Genomic DNA, 23008 nt, shown 5'->3' with positions numbered 1-23008 from the left:
TGCCTCATCTGCTCTCAAGACCTTGGTGCTTAAAGTGTAGTACATAGGCCAGCAGCCTTGGTCTCACTTGGAAGTGTGTTAGACACAGCATTTAGAGGCTTCTTTGTAGCTTATTGAATAGTATTCAATACTAGTTTTAGCAAGGTCATAAGGGGGTCCAAGGTGACAGAACAGGAAGATTGCTTAGCAGAGGGATCTATCTGTACAGAGAAGCCAGCTGAAGGGATAAAACTACCAAGGAAAATAACAAGTACCACACTTTCTTTATTCATTCTTCTGCTTGAGGGGCATCTATGTTGTTTCAAGGTTCTGGCTATTATAAATAGCGCTGCTATGAACATAGTTCAGCAAATGTCCTTGTGGTATGATTGAGCCACTTTTGGGTATACACCCAACAGCCGTATTGCTGGATCTTAACGTAGATTGTTTCCTAATTTTCTGAGAAATTGCCTGATTTCCAAAGTGGCTGTACAAGTGTGCACTCCCACCAGCAATGGATGAGTGTTCTCCTTACCCCAGTGTTTTTGCTCTCGATCATTCAGACAGGTATAAGATGGAATCTCAGAATTGTTTTTATTTGCATTTCTCTGATGGCTAAGGATGTTGAGCATTTCCTTAAGTGTTTTTCAGCCCTTTGAGATTCCTCTGCTGAGAGTTCTCTGTTTAGGTCTATACCCCATTTTTTATTAGCTTATTTGTTCCTTTAATGTCAAGTTTCTTGAGTTCTTTGTATATTTTGGAGATCAGTCCTCTGTCTGATGTGGGGCTGGTGAAGGTTATTTTCCCAATCACAGTAGTAAAAAAAAATAATATCTTGAAATTTATAGGCAAATGGATACATCTGGAATAAAAACATATTCAGTGAGGTAACCTAGACCCAAAAAGACAAATATAGTATGTATAGGTGGGTTTTAGACATAAAGCAAAGAAAAAAACCAGCCTATAATTTATAACCCCAGAGAACCTAGACTACAAAGAGGATCTAAGAGAGACGTACATGGATGTGATCTGCATGGAAAATAGAAAGAGACAAGATGTCCTGAGTAAATTGAGAGCATGTGTGGGGGTCATGGGAGAGGGTAGAAGCAAAGAGGGGAAGAAGGTAAGGGAATGGAGAAAAATGTAGAGCTCAATAAAAACAATTTTTAAAAAAGTAAATATTATTCAAAATTGACTTTAAATATACATGTTTCTCAAGGAAAAGAATGCTTTAGTGTGTATATAAGCTTTTTCGGACCAGCTCTTCAACTGGGGTGTTTGGAACCCCAAAGTGTCTGGTGAGGAGCATGACTGTGTTAATACTGGGAAAAGACGATGGCATAGAAATAACCTTGTACTGAGAGCTGATTCATCCTGAAGAAATATTGTGATGCCCAGATGAGATTTAGAACTTCTACAAGGGAGAGATGACTTCTTAACCCTTTGGGATAAGATCAGTTGAAGCAAGAAGCAGAGGCTTGAGTGTAATTCTGTCCAATATGGAGTGTCTTACTTCATTTGCTTTGTATCTCAAAGATTTACAGTCTCAGAGTAGTAGTAAACTCAAAGCAAGTCATGTTTGAAGAGTCATAGACCCACGCTATATAGTTTAAGAACTTGAGAAAATCCTGGCCTAATTAGTTTGTAGGAGCTTGGCCAAAGAAAGTTTTTTTTTTTGTTTTGTTTTGTTTTTGAGGGAATATCTTTAGTCTTTTAAGTATTTCTACATTAATAATTCAGATAATAGTCCTCTGCTTGAGGACTACCAGTTTTACAAGTAAGGGGGGGGGGGTCGGTCTTCAACTCCCTGTACAAATAAGACCACAGAAACAGACTCCTGTCTGGGGTATGGCTCAGTTGGTAGAGTGCCTAGCATAATGGGGTTTTGACCCCCAGCTGTATGTAAATTTGCCACAGCATGGGGGCACATTCTTGTAATTCCTGCATTCTAGAGGTGGAGGCAGGCAAAGTGAAGCTCAGTTATAGCAGGCTACAGAGTGAGTCTGAGTCCAGCCTGAGATGCCTTAAAAAATGCCCAAATGGATCTGCACAGACAGAAGATGCTGGAATTACCAGAGACTTTTAAACAGTATTGCTTGTAGCATTTGGGGAAATCCATTAATCTATAAATTTGTAGAAAAAAATAAAAATCACATAGTATTTGGACTCAAATAGGAGAAATAGGGTAATTCTTGGTACATAGTTAACCATCAACGTAAATAAAAACAGCTCAATACATTTGGATTAACTTTTTCAAAATGGACTGGTGATGATATAACTCAGTGACAGAGCATGTGTCTAATATCCATTCACAGAACCTTGGTTCAGCACCTGAACATCTCAAACAAAACAAGACACAGAGCAGAAGAATGATAAGCTTGAGACTGATAGAAAATAATCTGTGCTACATCTAACTTAGAAGAAACTATTTTCCAAGATTTATGTCCAGCCTTTACATACCAGTTAAAAAGAAAAAAATACTTCACCTCAAAATACATTTGACAGAAAAGGACATTGAAAATGACCCTACAGCATATGTAATACCCTCCACCTTCATTCATAACTTGAGAAATGTAAATCTTAATGATACATCATGACATATATGAGGTTGAAATGCTGGATAGTTTAATAACATTAGCTGGTGAATATATGGATACATATCTTGAAGACTGCAAGTTAATTGGCACCTCATATAAGTTTGGGTAAAATTGAAAATAACCAGGATAGAAGCAGTTCTAGTTTTGGGACAAATCAGAGGAAGTTGTTTATAAATACACCAAGATATGTATAAGAATGAGTTATAAAAATAGGTAAAAACCCTAGTGTCATCTGCCAGTAATAAATTCTGGTATAAATAAATGACTTATTGTATAAATAAGTTCTAAGATAATAAAATTTCACATGGATCTAAATCACGGGAAAATGAATAGTTGAAGTGAATTTAAAATAATAAAGCTAAAGAAACGAATCTGTTGACTCAAAGAAAACCTGATGCTGGGCAGTGGTGGCACACGCCTTTAATGCCAGCATTTGGGAGGCATGGGCAGGTGGATCTCTGTGAGTTCAAGGCCAGCTTAGTTTACAAGAACTAGTTACAGGGCAGGATCCAAAGCTACAGAGAAACCATGTCTTAAAAACAAAACAAAACAAAACAAAAAACTAGAACATATAATTACAACAGTTCTGTTATATACTCCAGGTACAGGTAAAATAAGGCCGTCTGGTTTGGATTTGCTTGAATTTGCCCTATTGATTCTATTGAGAAGATATTTAAAAATTCATTTACCAAGTTAGATAGATAGGGTAATACACAGAGAGACAAGGAACTTATGAGTTGCTCATATTTTTAGTTCATATGGTGGTGGTTACATGGATATTTGCTCTGTAAATGCATTATATATGTTTCTTTTCCCTTCCCTTTGTTTCCATTCCCTTTGCTTGAAGGGGTACTTAAGGAAATATTAATAGCCTTTAAGGTAAAATAGAGAGCAATCGAGCTATGAATTAGAGACAGAACAAAACCAGTGACTTATTTAAAGGCTATTTGCTTTAAATTTGCTTAGAATGAAGTAATATATATATATATATACATATAATGTATTTAATGTATAAAGCTATTTTTATTTCAGAAGTAATGAATCTCAGAAGGTAAAATTTATCAGGACAGCCATCTTTGTGATGATAATATAAAACTTAACCTCTTATTTCAGGAATGCAGTTGATGTTGGCATTACTTAAAATATACTTGTATGATTTTATTTGTATTTGTCCCTAAGAGTATAATTATTTCTAGATGTGGATAGAACAAACTGTAAGTACTTATTAATTGAAGTACTTTTTTTTTTCATTTAAACAGTTGAACCTACGGTGAGCCTGATAAAAGGGCCAGACTCTTTAATTGATGGAGGAAATGAAACAGTAGCAGCCATTTGTATAGCAGCCACTGGAAAACCAGTTGCACGTATTGACTGGGAAGGTGATCTTGGTGAAATGGAATCTACTACAACTTCCTTTCCCAATGAAACAGCCACGATTGTCAGCCAGTACAAGCTCTTTCCCACGAGATTTGCTAGAGGAAGGCGAATTACTTGTGTTGTCAGACATCCAGCCTTAGAAAAGGATGTCCGATACTCTTTCATTCTAGACATCCAATGTAAGTGCGCCCCACACTCTGCTCATTAGACATCCAGTGTCTACACCAGTGTCTACGTTCAACTTAAGCTACATACGGCATTTTCTCCTGTAGTCAGAGTTCTTTGTCAAATCGCCTTTGGTTTGAGTACTGAGTATGCAGTGATGCTCAACTAAAAGTTGAGGCTTTAAAGGAGGCTAAACTTAAGGAAGCTGTGGAAACTTGTACCTCAGATGTGTACTACTTAAAAGACAAACAGCTGCATTGTGTTTAACTGGACTGCTGACCCTGTGCTGGGTCCTACTGTTTTTAGTAAGACTCCTTTACTTGGGTAGTAATGGTGCACACCTTTTATCCCAGCACTGGGTAAACAGAGGCAGGAGGGATCTCTGAGTTCCAGGTCAGCCTGATGTACAGAGCAAGTTCCAGGACAGCCAGGGCTACACAGAGAAACCCTGTCTTGAAAAACAAAACAAAGAATTATCTCTTACTTTATAGGTACATTTTAGCTAGTTTGAAAATCTTTCTTCAGTATTGTTCTAAGCTGATGTTACTGATATTATAATTATTATGTAGCTAAAATATTTTAAAACTATGATTTGGAATAGTAAGAAACTATATACAAGAGTCCTAGCTGCCTCCTTTGTACTGGGGAGTTCTCACATTTTCATGTGTACTTGCATTTCACTTCTCACCAGTTTCTGGTTTTGATGCATTGTGATTTGTTTGAAATTTTAAATTTTTGAGTAAAATTGGTTGTTGCTTTCTTTCAAGAGTGACTTAACATTAGGCAGATTGGAGATAACATCAGCAAGTGTTTAGGTCTGCTATCATTTTCATACATGCAAATTGAAATCATCTTTGCTGGGGTTCTGAAGTTCTATTGTTTTTACTTTTTGGTGAAATGCCATGCTTGGGTTTAGATTACACTACTCATTACAGTTAAAATTGATTATGCTGTGCATATACTAAAGACCCTTTTGGCTGCAGTGAGTAGTTTGTTCTGTTGCCATTGAAGCTCTAGATATTTATTGTACTTGTATATAGTATCAAAAAGTATGTGCCACAGCTCTCCATTTACAGCGAATATTACTTAATTGTAATATGAATCTTACTCCTCTTAGCTTAAACATCCTTTTTCAGACGGTTATATAAGGAACTTGGTACTAAGACAGTACCTACATGCCACGTCTCCATATTTAATTGAGTAATATACTGTGTTTGTTTTGTTTATGAGTCTACATCTTTTATAATAGGAGTTATGAAGTCTTATATTCAGCATCTTTGCTAAATAAAGACATAGGTGATTTTATCTGATTCTGAATTCCATTCATCCATCCACTCATCCATCCATTCATTGTCTTAGTCAACTACTGTTTACTGAATATTGTCTTCCCAGGTGGTTATGTTGAAAATAAGGAAAAATAAATTCCATTCTTCTAAAGCTTACCCATTACATTAATGTTTTTTCATTGTATAGTGTATGTACTCCTAACAAAGGATGATTGTGTTTGCATTCATTGGTTTTCTAGATGCTCCTGAAGTTTCAGTTACAGGATATGATGGAAATTGGTTTGTGGGAAGAAGAGGTGTTAACCTCAAATGTAATGCTGATGCAAATCCTCCACCATTCAAGTCCGTATGGAGCAGGTAATACAGAGTTAAATGCACAGTAGCCAATTGTTAAAAGGAGAAAGGTATTCTGAAGGCATTAAGATTAATTTTAATCAGTGTATTGCGTAGTTAAATTAATAGCTGTAGAAATTAAACAAAAGGTTTCTCGGTCTTTTTCTACCCTCTTGCTATCTCTCAGCACCCTGTCCTAGCATTTCTGTTCCTTACTGGCAGCAATGTTAGAGACTTCAGTTTTTTTCTTTTTTCTCTCTATTTGCTATCATAGGTCTGATGAAAGCTAGCTCATAGAGAGGAAGCTTCTACTTCAGTTTCAACTTGATTTCTCTGTACCCTATAATTAGGGTGTGTGATATCTTCAGCAGTAGGTCTAGTCTTATCTAATTCTGGTAGACAACCAAGAAATGGCAGGAAGTTACATAGTTTGGGGCCTCTATTGCCTAGCTAAGTAGTAGCTTATAAAGAGGCATCTCCTATCTAGCACTAGGATTGTGGTTTAATGATCCTGGCTTTTAAGAGTCCATGCCCTGCAGAATGACACCCTTCAAACTCTCTCTCTTGTTTTTGGCCTACATTTAAATTTAGTGAGGCTCCCTATGGCCTTCACTGAGATTACCCATTCCTGTCATTGAGATTACTCCCTCCCTGTTGCCTCCCTACATCCCCTACCCTAACCTTCAACTTTTCATCCCTAGTATTCTTTCTGTCTACTTACATATCACTCATGTTCTGCTACACGCCTTAGGCACACCCAATCCCAATGGCCCTTTTTGACTGACTTCTGCAGGTATTCCAGATTAAACACAAATCAAAAGATTTAGTACTACGGTCTATAAATGAGACAGAACATAGAGTGCTTTGTTTCTGGTCCTGGGTTATCATAGTCATAATTTTTTTCTAGTTCCATTTACTTGTAAGTCTTATTTCCTTTACAGCTGAATAGAATTATATTGTATCTGTCTGCTAAATTTTTATTATTCATTTATCGATATTCATTGTCTTAGCTGTTGTGAATAGAACAGCATTTAGCATTGTTGAATAGATATCTTTGTAGTAGGATATAAGTCCTTTGAGTATATTTCTAACTGGGTGATATGATAATTCTGCTCCTAGCCCTTTGAAGAACTGATTTCCATAGTGGCTTCATTGCCTTGCACTTCCACTCACAGCGAATAAGTGCTCTTCTCTTCTGACATCCTGGATAGTATTTGTTGTCAATTGATTTCTTTTACATTTTATTTATTGGTTTTTATGTGTGTGTGCTTGCATATGTATATCATTTTCATATAGGAGCCCGTAGAGGCCAATGAAGGGCATTACAATCTTCTGGATCTATAAGTAGACAGTTGTGAGGGACTATATGGGTGCTAGGAACCAAGCACAAGTCTTCTGCAAGAGCAACAAACCCTTTTAACTGCTGAGCCATTTCTCCAGCTCTTCATTTGATTTCTTCATATGATAGTCATTCCAGTGGGTAAAATAAACTTTCAAGGTAGTTTTAATTTCCCTAATCACTAACAATATCTAACTTTTAAAAATGTCCATTAGCCCTTTGTATTTCTTTTGTTTTTCCTTTGAAATTTATCTGTTTATATTGTTAGTGTCATCTCTGTTGCTATGGTAAAATACCATGACCTAAAGTAAATTAAGGGAAGAAATGGTTTATTCCCATTTACAGATCACAGTCCATCACTGAAAAAAGTTGGGACAGAAATTGAAGCAGAAAGCTAACTTTCGTGTGCAGCCCAGGTCCATCTACCAAAGGATGGTGGTGCCCACAGTGGGCTGGGCCTTCCTATATCAATTAACAGTCAATTAAATGCCAAAACATCTTCCCATTCATGCTCATAAATCCTGTCTGTTCTGAGCAATCGTTGAGTTGTGAGTCTTTTCTTATGGGACTCGGAGCTTCAGACTGGTAGTTAAAGCAAACTAAGGCTTCACTCCCTCCATAGCCTATTTTTAAATTAGATTCTTTTCTTGATGTTTTATTTTCTTGTATGTATTATATTCAATAACTCTGTAGCTAAGTAGCTGGCAAAGATTTTTCATTCATTGTATGGACTTTGCTGTACACAAACTAGTTCATGTGGTCTAATTTGTTAGTTCTTGACTTTGTTTTTTAATAGACTCAAATTTAAGAAGGTCTTGCGTATGACTGCATCTTGTAGCAAATCAGCTTCCTTTCGCTCGAACATAATGGTTTTATGCCGAGGTCTTTCATTCATTTAGAGTTGGTTTTTGTGCCAGGAGAGATCTAGAGATGTAGTTTCCTCTGCGGTGAGTGGTGTTGAATGCAGAGCTCCATGACTGCTCAAGGTTCTGAGGCCAAGTGATAGTTGAGTGCTCAACCCTGAATGGGACATTATAACACTCCATCAAATGCTCGAGCAATATTTTGAAGAGTGGGAGGGAAATAAAAAGCAGGAAGATGGAGAAAGAGCTGTGAAGTATTCTGTCCCTGACACAATCAGTGCAGGCTGTGGCAGCCTCTAGTGACGCTGCACTAGATTTGACCTGTCTCCAGCCAATCGTCGTTCATGAAGGGACTCATAGGACCCAACCCCTGCTTTTTGAACTGTTGAACTCCTGTGTTCTGGGGAGAGCGATGAAATGTGTTGTCTTCAATTAGGTACCCACAAATGAGCCCACTAGGTTCCAGGGAATAGTTCTAAATCCATGGTTACACCAATAACCTTGGTCAACTCATTGTGCCACAAAAAGACATGAATAGGAAAAATAACTCTTTGGGGGTCAGGCAAAAGGGGTTTGGAACTTCAGAGATGGTAGAGGATGACAGTTATCAGAATGTAGCATATATTTAATTGGTGAAATTGTGGAAGAAATTTACTAAAGAATATGAAAATCTTCCTTCTCATTATGATGACCTGTCTAACATACATAGATTAAATTTCTAAAGAAGTGGATGCACTTAATGGACTTGGATAGTTAAGGATAAAATAATTTGGAATCAAATTTATATACATTCATAACTAATATCCAACACATAGGTAGATTTATTGGCATCTTAAAAGTTTAACAGTTTAAATAATTGTCAGTGTTTGCTATTTTAAGCTATTTAAAATAACATCATGCTTCTTAAAATCTAGGTTGGATGGACAATGGCCTGATGGTTTATTGGCTTCTGACAATACTCTTCATTTTGTCCAACCACTGAATTTCAATTATTCTGGTGTTTATGTCTGTAAAGTGACAAATTCCCTTGGTCAAAGAAGTGATCAAAAGATCATCTACATTTCAGGTAAGCTCCTGCCTCCTTCCAAGATGAGTTAAAGTACTGCTATCATAATAATTACAGTGTAATACTGTGCAATCATTTATACTCAACAGCTTAGATTCGCTGATAGTTTTAAGATAATACAAAAGAGATATGAAAGTTATAGCATCTTAAATATATATATATGTGTATATATATATATATACACAGTAGCAGTTCTTTAAAGAAATGTCAACATATGTATACAACAAATTCTGCACTTTTCTTTGACTGGTGGCATGCCTTTCTAAATGCTTCAGTGTTTAATTAATAAAGTGTTTTTGAGTTTTGTTTTTGTTTTTTCTTCTTTATTTGCTGCTCTGCATGTAATTGTCTGATAAATAAAATGGAATATTAACTTTGTTAGTTTGGCTTCAGAAATAACATTGTTTGCCATTGGAAATGGGACTGCCATTTTAGGTTAATGAGAAGTGAAGTAAGAATGCTACTGTATTTTAATGACGTAAAATTTGGTATTTTTGTCATTATTTTCAGCCCTGAAAGTATTTGTTTTTCATATACTATTTGTTTCACTATGAAAGTTTTGTTAATTTGGCATAGTATAAATTTGAGCATTCACAGACTATATGAACAGAATCCACATTTTTTACTAATAGCTATAAATTACCTATGAAGTATTAATGTAGGAAAAATACATTAAATATTTGAGTAATTCTTAATGATCAGAAGGATATAGCAATCTTCACATCTAACACATGGAAAATGAGGATGATCTAAAGGAGGACTTTGAGATGAAGGTTTGTATTATAGAATGGATGGTTATGGCTCTCAGTCTCTCCAACTGTATGAATAAGTTATGGATTTTGAAAAGCATTGTGCTTATGTTTTCAGTGCAGTGTGCTTGTCCCCAGCACCACTGTAGGCTAGTGGCTTGCTTCTGTCGATGTTCAACTGTGCTCAGGACATGGATTAGTGTCTAGCATACAACAGGCTCCTGCTTTCTTTTTGTATGATTCTCGCAAGGAACATACTGCCGTGTAAATCCACATACAGCTCTTTAGTAACAGCACTTCAGTGGGAAGTTAATTAAAGTATATGAGTCGCTTTTTCCCCCAAGGACAAGCCATAGTCAGTATAAATTTAAATTATATTAAAAACTTAAATTTTAATTTCCTGGAGAGTATTTCTTTACATTTTGTTCCTTTTACATAGCTTCCTGTGGGGCATTTGATCTTAGCTCCAAATGTTACCATTTTATCTTCTTTATATACCAGGTTCAAGTTGGTCTTTTACGTATGTATACTAAGTCCGTTGGTGATAACTAAACTTAGACTTTCTGGATTCCAGGGTTATTTATTTATTTAAGAATTCTCCACTTTTGTTTCAGCTGCTTCTTTAGAATTGTTAAATATATACAGAAATTGAGCAGGCATTTATTACTTACCTTTTTCAAAACCAAGGTCTGTCCCTTAATCCACACCTTTTTATCTTGTCCGTCCCTCCTTTCAGTGCTTGTGAGTTCTGTCATGGTCGCTCAAGATAATAGCCCTTTTGACAACCTTCTTTCCACTCTGTCCTTCGCTCAGTCAGTCTCTCAGCAGACCTGTCTCAGCTGTCCTAGAGGCGCCATGGAGTGTTATCCACTCTACTCCTCCCCTGCTGTTACTGTTAGGATCCACAACAACCAGGACTTTTTACCTAGAAAGCTGTTAATCTCCCTCTTTGGACCTGTCACCTTTCAGTCCTTAATCAGATAAGCAGCCAGTCATCCTTTTAAAGAGTGCATTAGATTATATCACTCCTCCTTAAAACCGTCCCTCAACTTTACTTACCCATGGTAAGAAACCACATCTTCACAATAAGCAATGGCTCCGCGTGTACTCTATGACATCATGTCATCATCTATGTTCCTTGCTCATGGTTTCATCACACGGTTCTCCGTTTTCACTGAACATAACAGGTATGTTCTGTCTGAGAGTTGGCCTTTTCTGTTTCTGTAGCCTGAGTAGTTCCCCGCAGATATCTTTGCAGCTCTTCCATCAGTTGCTTTCCCAAAATGTCGTGTTTGCCAACAAAATCTCTCCTCTTTCTATGATTCTCTGTACCACTTTACTACCTCCTGTCCTCTGCCTTATTGTTTTTGTACTTGTCAGTATGGTGTACTGTATATTTTTATTCATGTGCTTATCTATTTTCTATCCCCACTAGAAGTTAACTCTTAAGAGAGCATGGATTTGTATCTATTTTAATCATGACTATATTGCTGCCATGCCCAATAATCTATGACATACAATAGCTTTTCATTACATTTTTGTTGCATGAGTGAAACAAAATTAGATTTGGTAACATAACAACCTTATTTTCTTTGTTTAGGAAACTGATAGCGAATCCATTTTTAAAATTAAAATTTATTAAGCGTTATAAACTTGGGTGAAAACTTTAAGTAAATATGAAAAGTCAGTTCAATTACCTCAGAGTAGTGCTGATGTTTATCAAGTAATCAAGAATTAGATTTTACCATTCTCTGCGGAGTCTGTGGTCTGATTTCTGTGCGGGAGGGGGGGCATTCCCTTCTCCGTTGCTGCTTGTGCTGTGTTAGCATCCTAGATGTGCTGCTGCTTTTACAGAGCTGCTTTGTCCTTAGCCTCCTGGGTTCTTACCAGGGTAAGAGACTGTAATTGACGTAGTAAGATCTCATCTCAGCGTTAAGTGAACTTTTAAATATATGTAATCTTAGGTCAAGAGTCAAAGTTTTGCTTAGAAAAATACAGAGTTAACAACTCTGAAAATTTGAAGTTATTCTTAATATCTTTATGTTTTCTCACATTAATGGCCATCAGGTTTTGAACAGAAGGCTCATGCTTGCAGTATTCAGCTTAGGTTGCTGCACTGTATCCTAGCACTCTCCTGGTTCTCAAGCGACTCTTAGGCAAGGCTAACTGCGTGCTGGAAATGGCACTTTTCTGGGTTGCTGTTTGTGTGTACTTTCACATAGCTGAAATATTACTTCTCTGAAAGTAGAACAGCACATTGTGACATTTCAGATCATCACCCCATGCCTAGCATTCTTACTCCTCTGTAAAGGCGAATGTCATATTATTGATTTTAGGATCCAGGTATAAATTCAAGGATCTACAAATGACAATTTCCGACTTTAAGATTTTTTTTTTAATTTAAACAACCTATATATAGTATAAAGAAATGAAAGTCAATATGTGTAATTTTTTAACATTGTTACCACTAGGCTGACTTGTACCTTGTGGCAGCAAGGACATTCTTGTATGTCCTTGTACATTAATAATTATTATATTATATATAATATTAGTATATTATATTATATATAATATATAATATATAATATTATATATTATTATATTATATTATAGTACATTATAATAATTATTAATTATAATTAATTGGTGAAACAGACTTCAAAGGCCCTTCTTTTAGTAGCAATCTCAGAATCAACTGCAAATCTTTATGATCTTCTCATATGTCAAACCTTTAACAAAGAATATCAAAATGTCTGATTGAAACAATAAGGATGTTGATGTGATTTTAAATCACTATTGATAAGTAGCTGTAGATGATTATTAGAACCTTTGACTCCATGCATGAACTTTGATTCATTCTAAATTAAAATAAAAAGATAGGTCTGCTATATATTCCATTTGTTCACTGCTTAAAATGTACAATGAAGTGTTAACTCATTATGTGTATAACATTATGCCTATGTTATTTTTAACACTAGTTAAGGAAAATAGTGAACTGAAAATTTTCTCAGGCCACTAATAAGTTTTAAGAATTTTTGTTAAATTTTTTGAAATCTTTATTTTGTTAAATATGAGAAAAAACAGATTTGTGTACATTTAAAGAACTTTGCAAGTTGAAATAAAAATGTCAAGTTTTTAGCAATATATTGTAACACCATTAGTTTCATATTTTCTGCTTGGTTGTTGCACAGATGTATCCATTGTTCTAAGAAAACTAGGGCATCAGGAATTGTCATAAGCCTTGGAAATTTACATGTATACAGACGAATAATATTTAAATAATTAATGTAGGCAGTTTGTATTTTTATTTCAATGTACTGGTTCATTTCTTTTTGCTGTGTTATGTTCTATTCAGTGACTTGGCCACCCCGTTACTCCCCTAAACATATAACTTGTCTCAGGAAGGAGTGTAGATGTTTGACTTATTTCTGTAGTACCTAAACTCATTGAACCTGGACCACATGAAGCCTTACTGCTTTCCACTGAACAGAATCCATCAATCTTACTATTGCTTTCTGCAGAGTGAACTTGCTCAGCTAGAGAAGACTCTTACCAAGTCTTCCTAGATTCACATACACATAGCATTTGATAGCACCCAGCAATAGCTTAAAACCATAGGAAGAAGACTTCTATGGTATTTGGTGGTTTGTTGGGGTTTTTGTTTGTTTGTTTTTTGGGTTTTTTTAATATTGTACTTGCTAAATTTTTACCACATTCTATACATATGGCATTCCGTGATGAAACCTGTTTCAGTAAGTACATTTCTTTAGCTTGTGATATTAGAATAACTTACCCCATGTAGATTTAGTATTTTTCTAACAATCATTTTACAAAGCTCTGTCAGACCCACTCACATAAAAATTAATTTTAGGAGATTACCATTTGGGTCGTTTTTTTTAATCTATGAAAAAACTCAACATTTTTAAACTCATCTTTTTTTTTAAACTCTAGAACTTTATGTAACTTGCCCTACAGATACTACTTAATGGACAGTTAACCATTCTTTAATTTTTACTATTTATGTTTAGTTGCTTTTTAATATTAACGGCTACTCTGTAATATGTCAATAAATAGTCCATTTGCATCTAATATTTCAATATTATTAGAATGTTCTCTCTAAAATATTAGCTATTTTCTTTTGACAGTCTATCTTAAAACAATGGCATGGAATTTTGCAAATATAGTTGAAATTCCTTCATTTTACAAATGTTCATATATACTATTCATTGGTTATTAGAGGCGATTATTACATTAAATTTATTTTGTGTGTTAGTCTCATTTGATTGTAGCTCATTTGATTGACACAGTTAAATATATGCTTTTTGAGTTTTAAGATTACCAAATAATAGTCTTTACTATTATATATATTTAATAAAAAGAGTTATAGTACTTTTTATTTTAAAATATTTTTGAGAGAATTATTAAACCAATGACTTATATAGTATGCTCACTTAACAAGATTCTATGGTTTTTCATTCTTTTAAAAGTAAGTTCTTTCTTACAGATTAAGTAAAGATACATATTAAGAAAACATTTCATTTTTATTGTCTTCTTATTTCCTTTTGCTACTGGCTAAGAAGATACATTTGAATACTTGATTTAATTGAATTTTTGTCTGATCATTCTTAAGCCAGCCACGTACAGATGCCTTAAGTAATAATCTACGTTGAGACAATAGCCGTTCTTAGAGCACAGTATTCACTCAGACGTGGGTTAAATACCCTGGACTTACAGACTAAGTGTCAGTTCTTTTGTTTTGTTTTGATTTTCAGTATTTGTAAGTGACACTACTTTCTAATCTTAAGAATGAAAAACTATTGTTACTGTGAATATATATTCATTAACTATGCTGCCTTTTCACTGCTATTGGATCAGCCTCATTGACATTCTCTGCCTTTCTGTGTCTTGTCTATCTTTACTGTTTCCATTAGATCCTCCTACTACCACCACCCTTCAGCCTACAGTTCAGTGGCATCCCTCAACTGCTGACATCGAGGATCTAGCAACAGAACCTAAAAAATTACCCTTTCCATTGTCAACTTTGGCAACAATTAAGGATGACACAATTGGCACCATCATTGCTAGTGTAGTGGGTGGGGCTCTCTTCATAGTGCTTGTGAGTGTTTTGGCTGGAATATTCTGCTATAGGAGACGACGGACGTTTCGTGGAGACTACTTTGCCAAAAACTACATTCCACCATCAGACATGCAAAAAGAATCGCAAATCGATGTTCTTCAACAAGATGAGCTTGATTCTTACCCAGACAGTGTAAAAAAAGAGAACAAGAATCCAGTGAACAATCTAATACGTAAAGACTACTTAGAGGAGCCTGAGAAAACACAGTGGAATAATGTAGACAATCTCACTAGGTTTGAAAGACCGATGGATTATTACGAAGATCTAAAATTGGGAATGAAGTTCGTCAGTGATGAACGCTACGATGAAAATGAAGATGATTTAGTTTCCCATGTAGATGGTTCCGTAATTTCCAGGAGGGAGTGGTATGTTTAACAACCACTAATGTGACTTCACTATGTACAATGTTTCATTCATACTAGTTGATCATTTTCAGATTGTTCATACTTTTTCTTGAGGAAGAATAAGCTTTTCCAAGTTGATTTCAAGCTTTTTATATTCTGATCTGACAAATGAAAATGTAAAATCTGGGTTCAATGTATCTGAGCTGCTTTACAATTTTTTTCACTGCTGTACTACTGTCTCAAGATTTAAATTCTAATGCAGAGTACTTTATTGGTCTGAGGCACACAGGTAAGAAGAAATGTCAACGTTAAATGTATGCCGTTTTTGGTACAAAAATTAAAAACAGAAAAAAATGAAACTATCTTGGCATTGTGTATTAAATGTTTACCTAAGACTATAATCTCAAGTATAATGTCATGTAACGTGGTACCTCTCAGAGCGTATCACCACTAGGTGTGCTCCATCATAATTGACAGTAAATCTAATTCAGAAATGCTTATATATTTTTAGTATACTAAAATTATTCATCTTGATGGAGTATCTTTCATTTTCAAACATTGTTTTCTAAGTTTCTATATTAATAGAATCTTTACCTCTAAATTTTAATGAGCCTTGCCATAACTTCTGTAGAGTGGCTTTTCAAAGATATTTTGTTGCACTAAAACCATGGCCATAAACTCAGTGAATTTGATGTTTGGAAGAGCATAATGAGCTGGTCAATATTTTTGTCCACAATACATGCAAGAGTAACGAAATATATGCCTCCTAACACAGTAATTATTCATTTTTTTCATCTCTGGAAGAAAGTTCTTAAGTTGTTTTGTGAATATGGTTTTGGTACATGAAGCATTGGCCTTATTTTAATGCTTTGTTTGCTAAGTATGAGTAGTGATGAAAGTATGGTACACAGAGAAGTACAGAGAAAGTATCTGAGGATATTTGTGTGCCAGATTTAGACATGAGCTGTTTCAGCTAGGAATCTACGCAAAGAATTTTCTTGATAATCTTGACTTAGTATTTAATGTTGGTGTTGTTCAAACGGGTAACTGTAAAAAGCAATTAAAATAAACTTTGAAGCTTGAGGTTTAATTACAGAAATTGAATTACAGAACCAGTTGTTGATAACACTTGCTGATGACTATTGATAATTCATCCTTTTTCTCTCCATGTCCTCCTAAATGTATGTATATGTTTCAAACTTTTTTGTTTTCATTTTTGGTTTTTTTTTTCAAATTAAAACTGGAAACATATCATGAGAATTTTTGGGTTTATTTTGTTCATTTGTATCACATAGCTCATTAACTATATTCTTTCCAGTATCATATACCTTTTGAGAGATGTTATATAAATCTTCAGATGTTAATCTTTGTATGGTAAATTAATGCTGCAGTAGAGTTCTAACAATTGTGATAATGGCAAAGGTTTTAAGGCCCAAAGAATGTTTTTCTATTGATAATGAAAAAGGACTGTGTAGAACAAGTGTCTTGCAAAGACAGTGAAGATGTTATTAAATGAATCAGAATAGATAAATTATTTTTAATAAAAATGTAAATTAGGTGCTCTTTATCAGCCACCTACTCCCAATCATCTTTTATTCATATATACATATGTATATCTATATGTATATGTATACATGAATTTTATTATGTATAATAAAATTCCATTCTATATATTTCATATAGAAGACAGAATTGTGGCATAACTCCTAAAATATAACAAGTAGTGAAAGCTTTATTCTGAATAATTAGATACTATTTTTCTTTAGCATTGTTGTGGAAATTAGAGGATCTACCCTAACATGTATTATAAGGCAATAATACCAGATTAAGAAAGATGGTTAGTTCATCAATATCATTTAAAATGTTTTAATATATTTAATCGCCTAATATACAAATAATAAGGCACATTAGTTCGAGTCATTGGAAGTCACTTTCTTAGTAGTGATACACTGTGACAAACTAACTTGATGTTCATTTAAGTATGAGTAGTGCTATGAGCCACAAGAAAGATAGGCCTAAGATTTCTTTCCATGAAAGATAAGAATTTATTGCTCTTTTGATCAAAAATTTTATTTTGAGAAGGAAGTTTTTGATATGCTGTATGAGTCCAAACAGAATGATCACATTTAGGATTCTATATAAGTCTCGACTTGAATATATAACCTAAAAGAAATTAGTGCTTAAGAACTGTGTTTCTAAAGTACAGATACCTACTGATGATGAACTCCCTCTCATGCTGTGTCTATTATGTGGCTAACTTTAGGCATTTAGTTTGGTTTTGTGGGCATAAGGCAATCTGGAAATCTATGACGTATTTAATATAGTCTGTATTCATAATCTGGATCATTTGGCATCCTGGGAGCTTGGCAGGTTCTAGAATCTTACACTGGTGCTTAAGGCTTTTGGAGAGCATTGCACTGTTGATAAAGCTTTGTGTATGTACACTGTACATAGGGAGTTGTCTGTGGACATGAGTATTCACGTGAATACTAGTAGTGATGTGCACAGCTGATTGTCAGGTATATACAAATCTATCTCTGTGGAATATTTGAAAGATCATTTTTACCCTATAGAGACCATGTTTACTTTTGTTACTTAGATATGTTTTGAACTGTTTTTCCATTTTTATATTTATCTCATGGTTTCTTTTCTACTGCTTAAATATTTCAATAATACAAATTGTTTTTTCCTGTAAGTTTTCTTAAAATATAAAAGCTTCCATAAGCTAGAAGTTAGCTATAGACTAGTTTTTGACTGTGTTTGAACATTTAGTATTTAACCATGTGCCTGATAAGAGATGTGTATTACTGTGCCCATCCCCTCCCATACACACACATACACACACTAACACACACTCACACACATACTCATACACACATACACAAAAAGCTATATATAAAGAAATTGTTAAGGTTCTTTTAGTAGTAACTACTGCTTCTGATAGTCATTCATATGTGAGAAAGTTCTAGAAAGAAGCTAAAGCTCCATGTTTTACATTATTATAGGATTATAGGAATTAGAATAAGTGCAAAATTTGACAAAAAATGTCATTTCATATGAAAAAATGTCGGTGTGATTTTGATAGTGTTAAAGTCTATATAAATATAACATGTTATTTGTACATGGAAGTAGTTTACATGAAATTCAAGAAAGGAAAGAGTGGTCCGTAGAGGGAGATTTTAACCTTACAGGGTCTACAGTAGAGATTTATCCCCCCTGGAATAAAATGACCTGTCAAAAAAAGGGTGGGATGTTATTTCTATTTCTCAGCTTTTTTTCACTTTTGACATTGTGTGATTGGGTTTCACTTTCCAATTTTAGTTTTAATCAATAACTCCCCCCTTCTCATTTCTTATTTAAACCAAGTTACATTTTTAGGTGTTAGCTCTCATTGCCAGTAACTCATAAAATAAAGTTTCCAAAAAAAGCTTTTTCAGTGGTATATTTCTAAAGTGAGATGAAATTCTGTATTTTTTTCTTGCTCTTCATATTGGCTACTGTGTTTGTATGTTCATGTCTGTATAACCCATTTTCATTTCAATTAACAATTAAAATGCAATTAATAATCTTAGGAATTGGGATCTACTTAATTTCTCTTCCCAAACTACTAATATCAGGTTAAAGATAGAGTTAAGGAAACTCTGACAGTGCCTCTAAGTGGACATGTTAGCCACATTGACAAGCTAGCCATTACAGTTTGCTTTTAGCATGTTTATCTTGTGTGTTCATCATCAAGATATTCAGAAATATTTAAAAAATTGCATCTTCACCAAACATGTGCAGCCTGTTTGTCTCACCTTTCCTTAAACACTCCTTACAACTCTTGCACAGAATTTACGCGTTATTAGGCATTTTAAATGATTTGAAGATGAATCGTATGTAGGAGGATTTATACAGATTATGTTCATCTAGTATTACTCGGGATCTGAACATTGCTGTCTGTTGGCCTCTTGGGATCCTGGAGCCCTGGTATAGATACCAGTTGGTTTTTGTTTTCAGATCAGCTCATTTTAAAAGAATCTTAAATTGTCTTTTAGTGGTATTTACTTACTGCTTATGAACTGTTTTGTGTAGAAATCATACTTTATAATCAATGTCCTGTTTACTGCTTGTTATTTCTAATAGTGGTATATATTTTTCTAAACTATTTTTGAGCAAGTAGCCATTTCTTTAAGTAGCATACACTTTGGAATGTTTTGTTCACCTCATAGTATACTAATAAAAATTGATTCATGAAAGCATCTTTAGAATGATGTCGACAGTATCCCTAAAGTTTTAAACATGTCTCTGTTTCCATACGGCTGTTTCCTTCTGTTATGTTACATCCACATTTTTAGAACGTGAAGCTGAGTGGTGACACTAAGGCTACTTTTACAAAACATCGCACTGTATATATTTTATGGAGGGGCCATTTATTGAAGCTTGGTACTAATTATGTCTGTCTGGCTTTGGAAGAGTAAAGCGTATTTCTTTGTGGGAAGAGAGTAGCATTTCATTAGCTGCACACATGAGAGTGGTCACATTACAGCAGAAGTAATCCTTAACTCTTGAGAACAATCCAAAGACATATTTTTACATGAATATTATTTCAATAGATAAACATCAGTAGAGAAATTATACCATTCCAGTTACCAGAAATGTCTCAGGGAAAACCTACGTTGGAGAATTTTTTTTATTTATTTTGAATCCACTTGCTTTGCTTATTGCCAGTTCACTGTCACTAATTTCACAATTTAAGCACATCAGCCTTCCTGCCATTACCTCATTGACAGCAAATCGTCATTCATTCTAAAATATAAAAATAGTTCTAAAAAACGGCCATGGTATCTTTTAAAAAACTTCATAGTATCTTTATTATACCAAAAATGAATATTTCTCAAATTTCAAGCAGTAAGTATTCACATTTCTTCATGTTTTAGCAGACATTTCTTCATGTTTTAACGGGTTTAGTTAGGATCCAACTATAATCGGTATATTGTAATTTTTGAAATACCTTTTCATGTGTTCTGGCCCACATGTCAGAAGTTTCTTCCCTCCTTTTGTTTGTTTTCTAACAATGGCTTCACTTTCCTACAGTCTCCCTGTGTGGATTGTCCCATTGCGCCCCGAATGCATCTTCTGCATGTTTATAAGTTGTTGGTAAGGTCTAAAGCCTTGCTTCATTCAAATGTCATTGTGTGACAGGGTTACTTCATAGGAAATGATTCATTCTTCCACCATGAGGTTCATAATACTTGCTTTTCTTCTCTGACACTAGCAACCATTTGGTCCTCAATGCTGAGCCACAGTAACAGAGGGCCTACTCCTATTCAGATATGTTAAATGTGTGTTTATATGTGGTGTGCCTGAAACATGAAATAAGTCTGCCCATGCTTCCCCTTTATGGAAAACTTCCTTTTCCCCTATTCCACACTGGAGGGCCAGTCCATATAAGTGTATCTGAAATGACAGATTGATGATACTTCAGCAGAATTAACAAATGCCAACCATGGTCTTTTCTATCATCTTGTATGTTTACATTTTGTTCTTGTTTTTGCCTGTCTTTTGTAGATCAGTGAAAACTCTTGATTGTAACATGAGCTAAAAAAATTAGTGTGTATTCCATATATATTTGTGCTACTAGAGCAACTCAATTGTATGTATTTTAAATTAGTCCAAAGGACATTTTAACTCTGATAACATAAGTGCTTTTAAATGTCAATGTCATTGTCACTATTTGGGATGCATAATGTGCTTGACTTTTAAAGTTAACCTCTTTTCTCAAAAATTGGTATTTAAAAAAAGATTAAATGTGCTTCATTTTAAAAAATCTTGGTTTTTAGACTTTTTGATTCAATAATTTAAAAAGATCTTATTCTACAGTACATATTTTGGTACTTAATGTGGTGCTCTCAAAGACAGCTTGATTGGCTTGGAAGGAGCGCATTGTTGAGAAGTTGATTTTGTCACAGCTTCTAGTTTGAGAGCTTGTCTTTACGTACGAGATGTTTATTTTTCAGTGTCTTACAAAATTGCAGTAAATTCACATACTTTGTGCTTTTGACCCTGTGTAGGTTTATTGTGAGTGTAATTGATACTAAGAAAATACAAATGTATTTTAATTGGTCTCTTGATATACCTGAAGTATGTTTGGCTGATGTATCATAGCTCACTAGGCTGTCGTGGTTTTACTTTCATAACTCTAACTAATGGTGGAAGTTCATGTGTTGAGTAAAATATTGGCACTGCTTTTATATGAATGGGGTGATACCTTCATGATGCCACCTCTTTCGCAAGATAGCGTATGCGAGGCATGATTGCTTATCTAGTGTATGTCACACATGAGTTTGGGTAATCTCATTTGGTTGGGTGCTCACCTGACACAGGATCCATTAATCAGCTGAACTCCCATGTGTCACGGTGTTAATTATATGAGAAGGAGCATGTAACCGAAGGACTAGAAGTACCACCTCAATTCACATTGGTTGTGGGAGTGTTCCACTCTGTTCTTCCCATGTACAGCCCCAAGTGGCGGGTGAGCAGCGGACTCTTGGATCATATCAGGCTGACACCATTTGTTTTTAACCAGTGTTGCTCATTTGTGCTTTTTCTTGGAGGAGAAGGTAATTTGCTGATAATTCTAGATAAGCTCTACCGCTGAGTTATTAAATATGTTTTAAATATAAGTTCTATTTGTGTAATGTGGTTAGACTGCATTGTGTGAATTTGTAACCTCACATTGGGACTCTTTCCCTTTCTTGTGAGGATCAGGATTATGCCCGTTTCACTCTTGTATTCCTAGCGGTGGTGCAGTGGTTTACGTAGATGCCTGGTAATTTATTAAATGAACAACTGAAAATGACCTGAGCTAAATATGGTGCTTACAGGGGGAAAAAAAAGGTGAGATAAATTTTACATGACTACAAGCTAAGCTGTCAAATTGACAGCATAAAGGAGGTGTTGAAAATGGAGACGGAAGGGTGGCAGTGTAGCTCCGAAGTGGATCACATGCTTGTCATGCGCAAGGATTATTTATGGGGAAAGTGGTAATGACTGTTTGTATAGAATGAGAGTAAGTATAAGATTGGTAATAAAAACAAAACTAATTGTATTTTCTATCTATACTATTTACTATGCATGTTTTCTGGAAAGTTCAGAATACATTGGTTGGTTGACTGATAAACTTGTTTTTGAATATTTTTCTTAGAAGATGTACACTTGGTATCTATAATTACAAGTGATATATTTTTGGTGTATGGGGGATTGTCATTTTTCCTTTTGGGTGGGAGGGTGAGTATCCAGTGACTGTGAGGTGATTGCTGTAAGTGCTGTGATGACAGCAATCAGTAGTTCATAGAGATTCATATACCACCTTCTCATGGTAAAGTGCCTCTTACTCTCACTTTCAACATTGTAGACCATCTCCATCGGTGATCTCATCTTCCTTCAAGTCACTGACTTAAGATTTAAAATGCCAGGTTTCACTTCCTCACTGAGCTTTTGCACTTGTGCAGTATGAAGAGCTGTTGTAGTGTGTGTGTGTGTGTTTATCTGAGACAACAGTATTACTATTGGAGCAAATTTTCAAATTTTCATCAAACTACTTCAATTTGAATTTAAAAGATTTTACGTCTTTGTATTTCATTCTGACACTCAACAACGTACCTATTTAAAGTCCTGGACTATCCTTAAATATGCTGTGTTCTTTTCTTTTCCATAATTGATAGAAGAATCAGGAAAGGAAATGTGAAACTTCACATCCACAGGTAGCATCAGCTTGCCTGTGTGAAGTGA

General features: G+C 34.8%; 1 protein-coding gene across 4 annotated transcripts in view; it reads left to right on the top strand.

The window, feature by feature from the left end:
* Nectin3 (nectin cell adhesion molecule 3) overlaps positions 1 to 23008 on the top strand; it is a 117939-nt gene that overhangs the window by 33745 nt on the left and 61186 nt on the right. For 2 of the 4 annotated variants that reach the window (XM_085685558.2, XM_085685561.1), the window contains exons 3-6: positions 3836 to 4132; positions 5644 to 5761; positions 8854 to 9005; positions 14686 to 16495. In XM_085685558.2, coding sequence (XP_085541684.1) covers positions 3836 to 4132; positions 5644 to 5761; positions 8854 to 9005; positions 14686 to 15266 — 1148 coding nt within the window. In that variant the 3' untranslated portion in view covers positions 15267 to 16495. Of the gene's footprint in view, positions 1 to 3835; positions 4133 to 5643; positions 5762 to 8853; positions 9006 to 14685; positions 16496 to 23008 lie in introns of those variants that run through there. The other 2 variants (XM_085685560.2, XM_085685563.2) reach the window with 1 other exon arrangement.

Source organism: Myodes glareolus, chromosome 2, assembly GCF_982192425.1.
Source record: "Myodes glareolus chromosome 2, mMyoGla1.1, whole genome shotgun sequence".
Taxonomy (NCBI): Eukaryota; Metazoa; Chordata; class Mammalia; order Rodentia; family Cricetidae; genus Myodes; species Myodes glareolus.
Note: the sequence above shows the minus strand (reverse complement) of the source record. Positions and strands in the feature narration are given on the sequence as shown.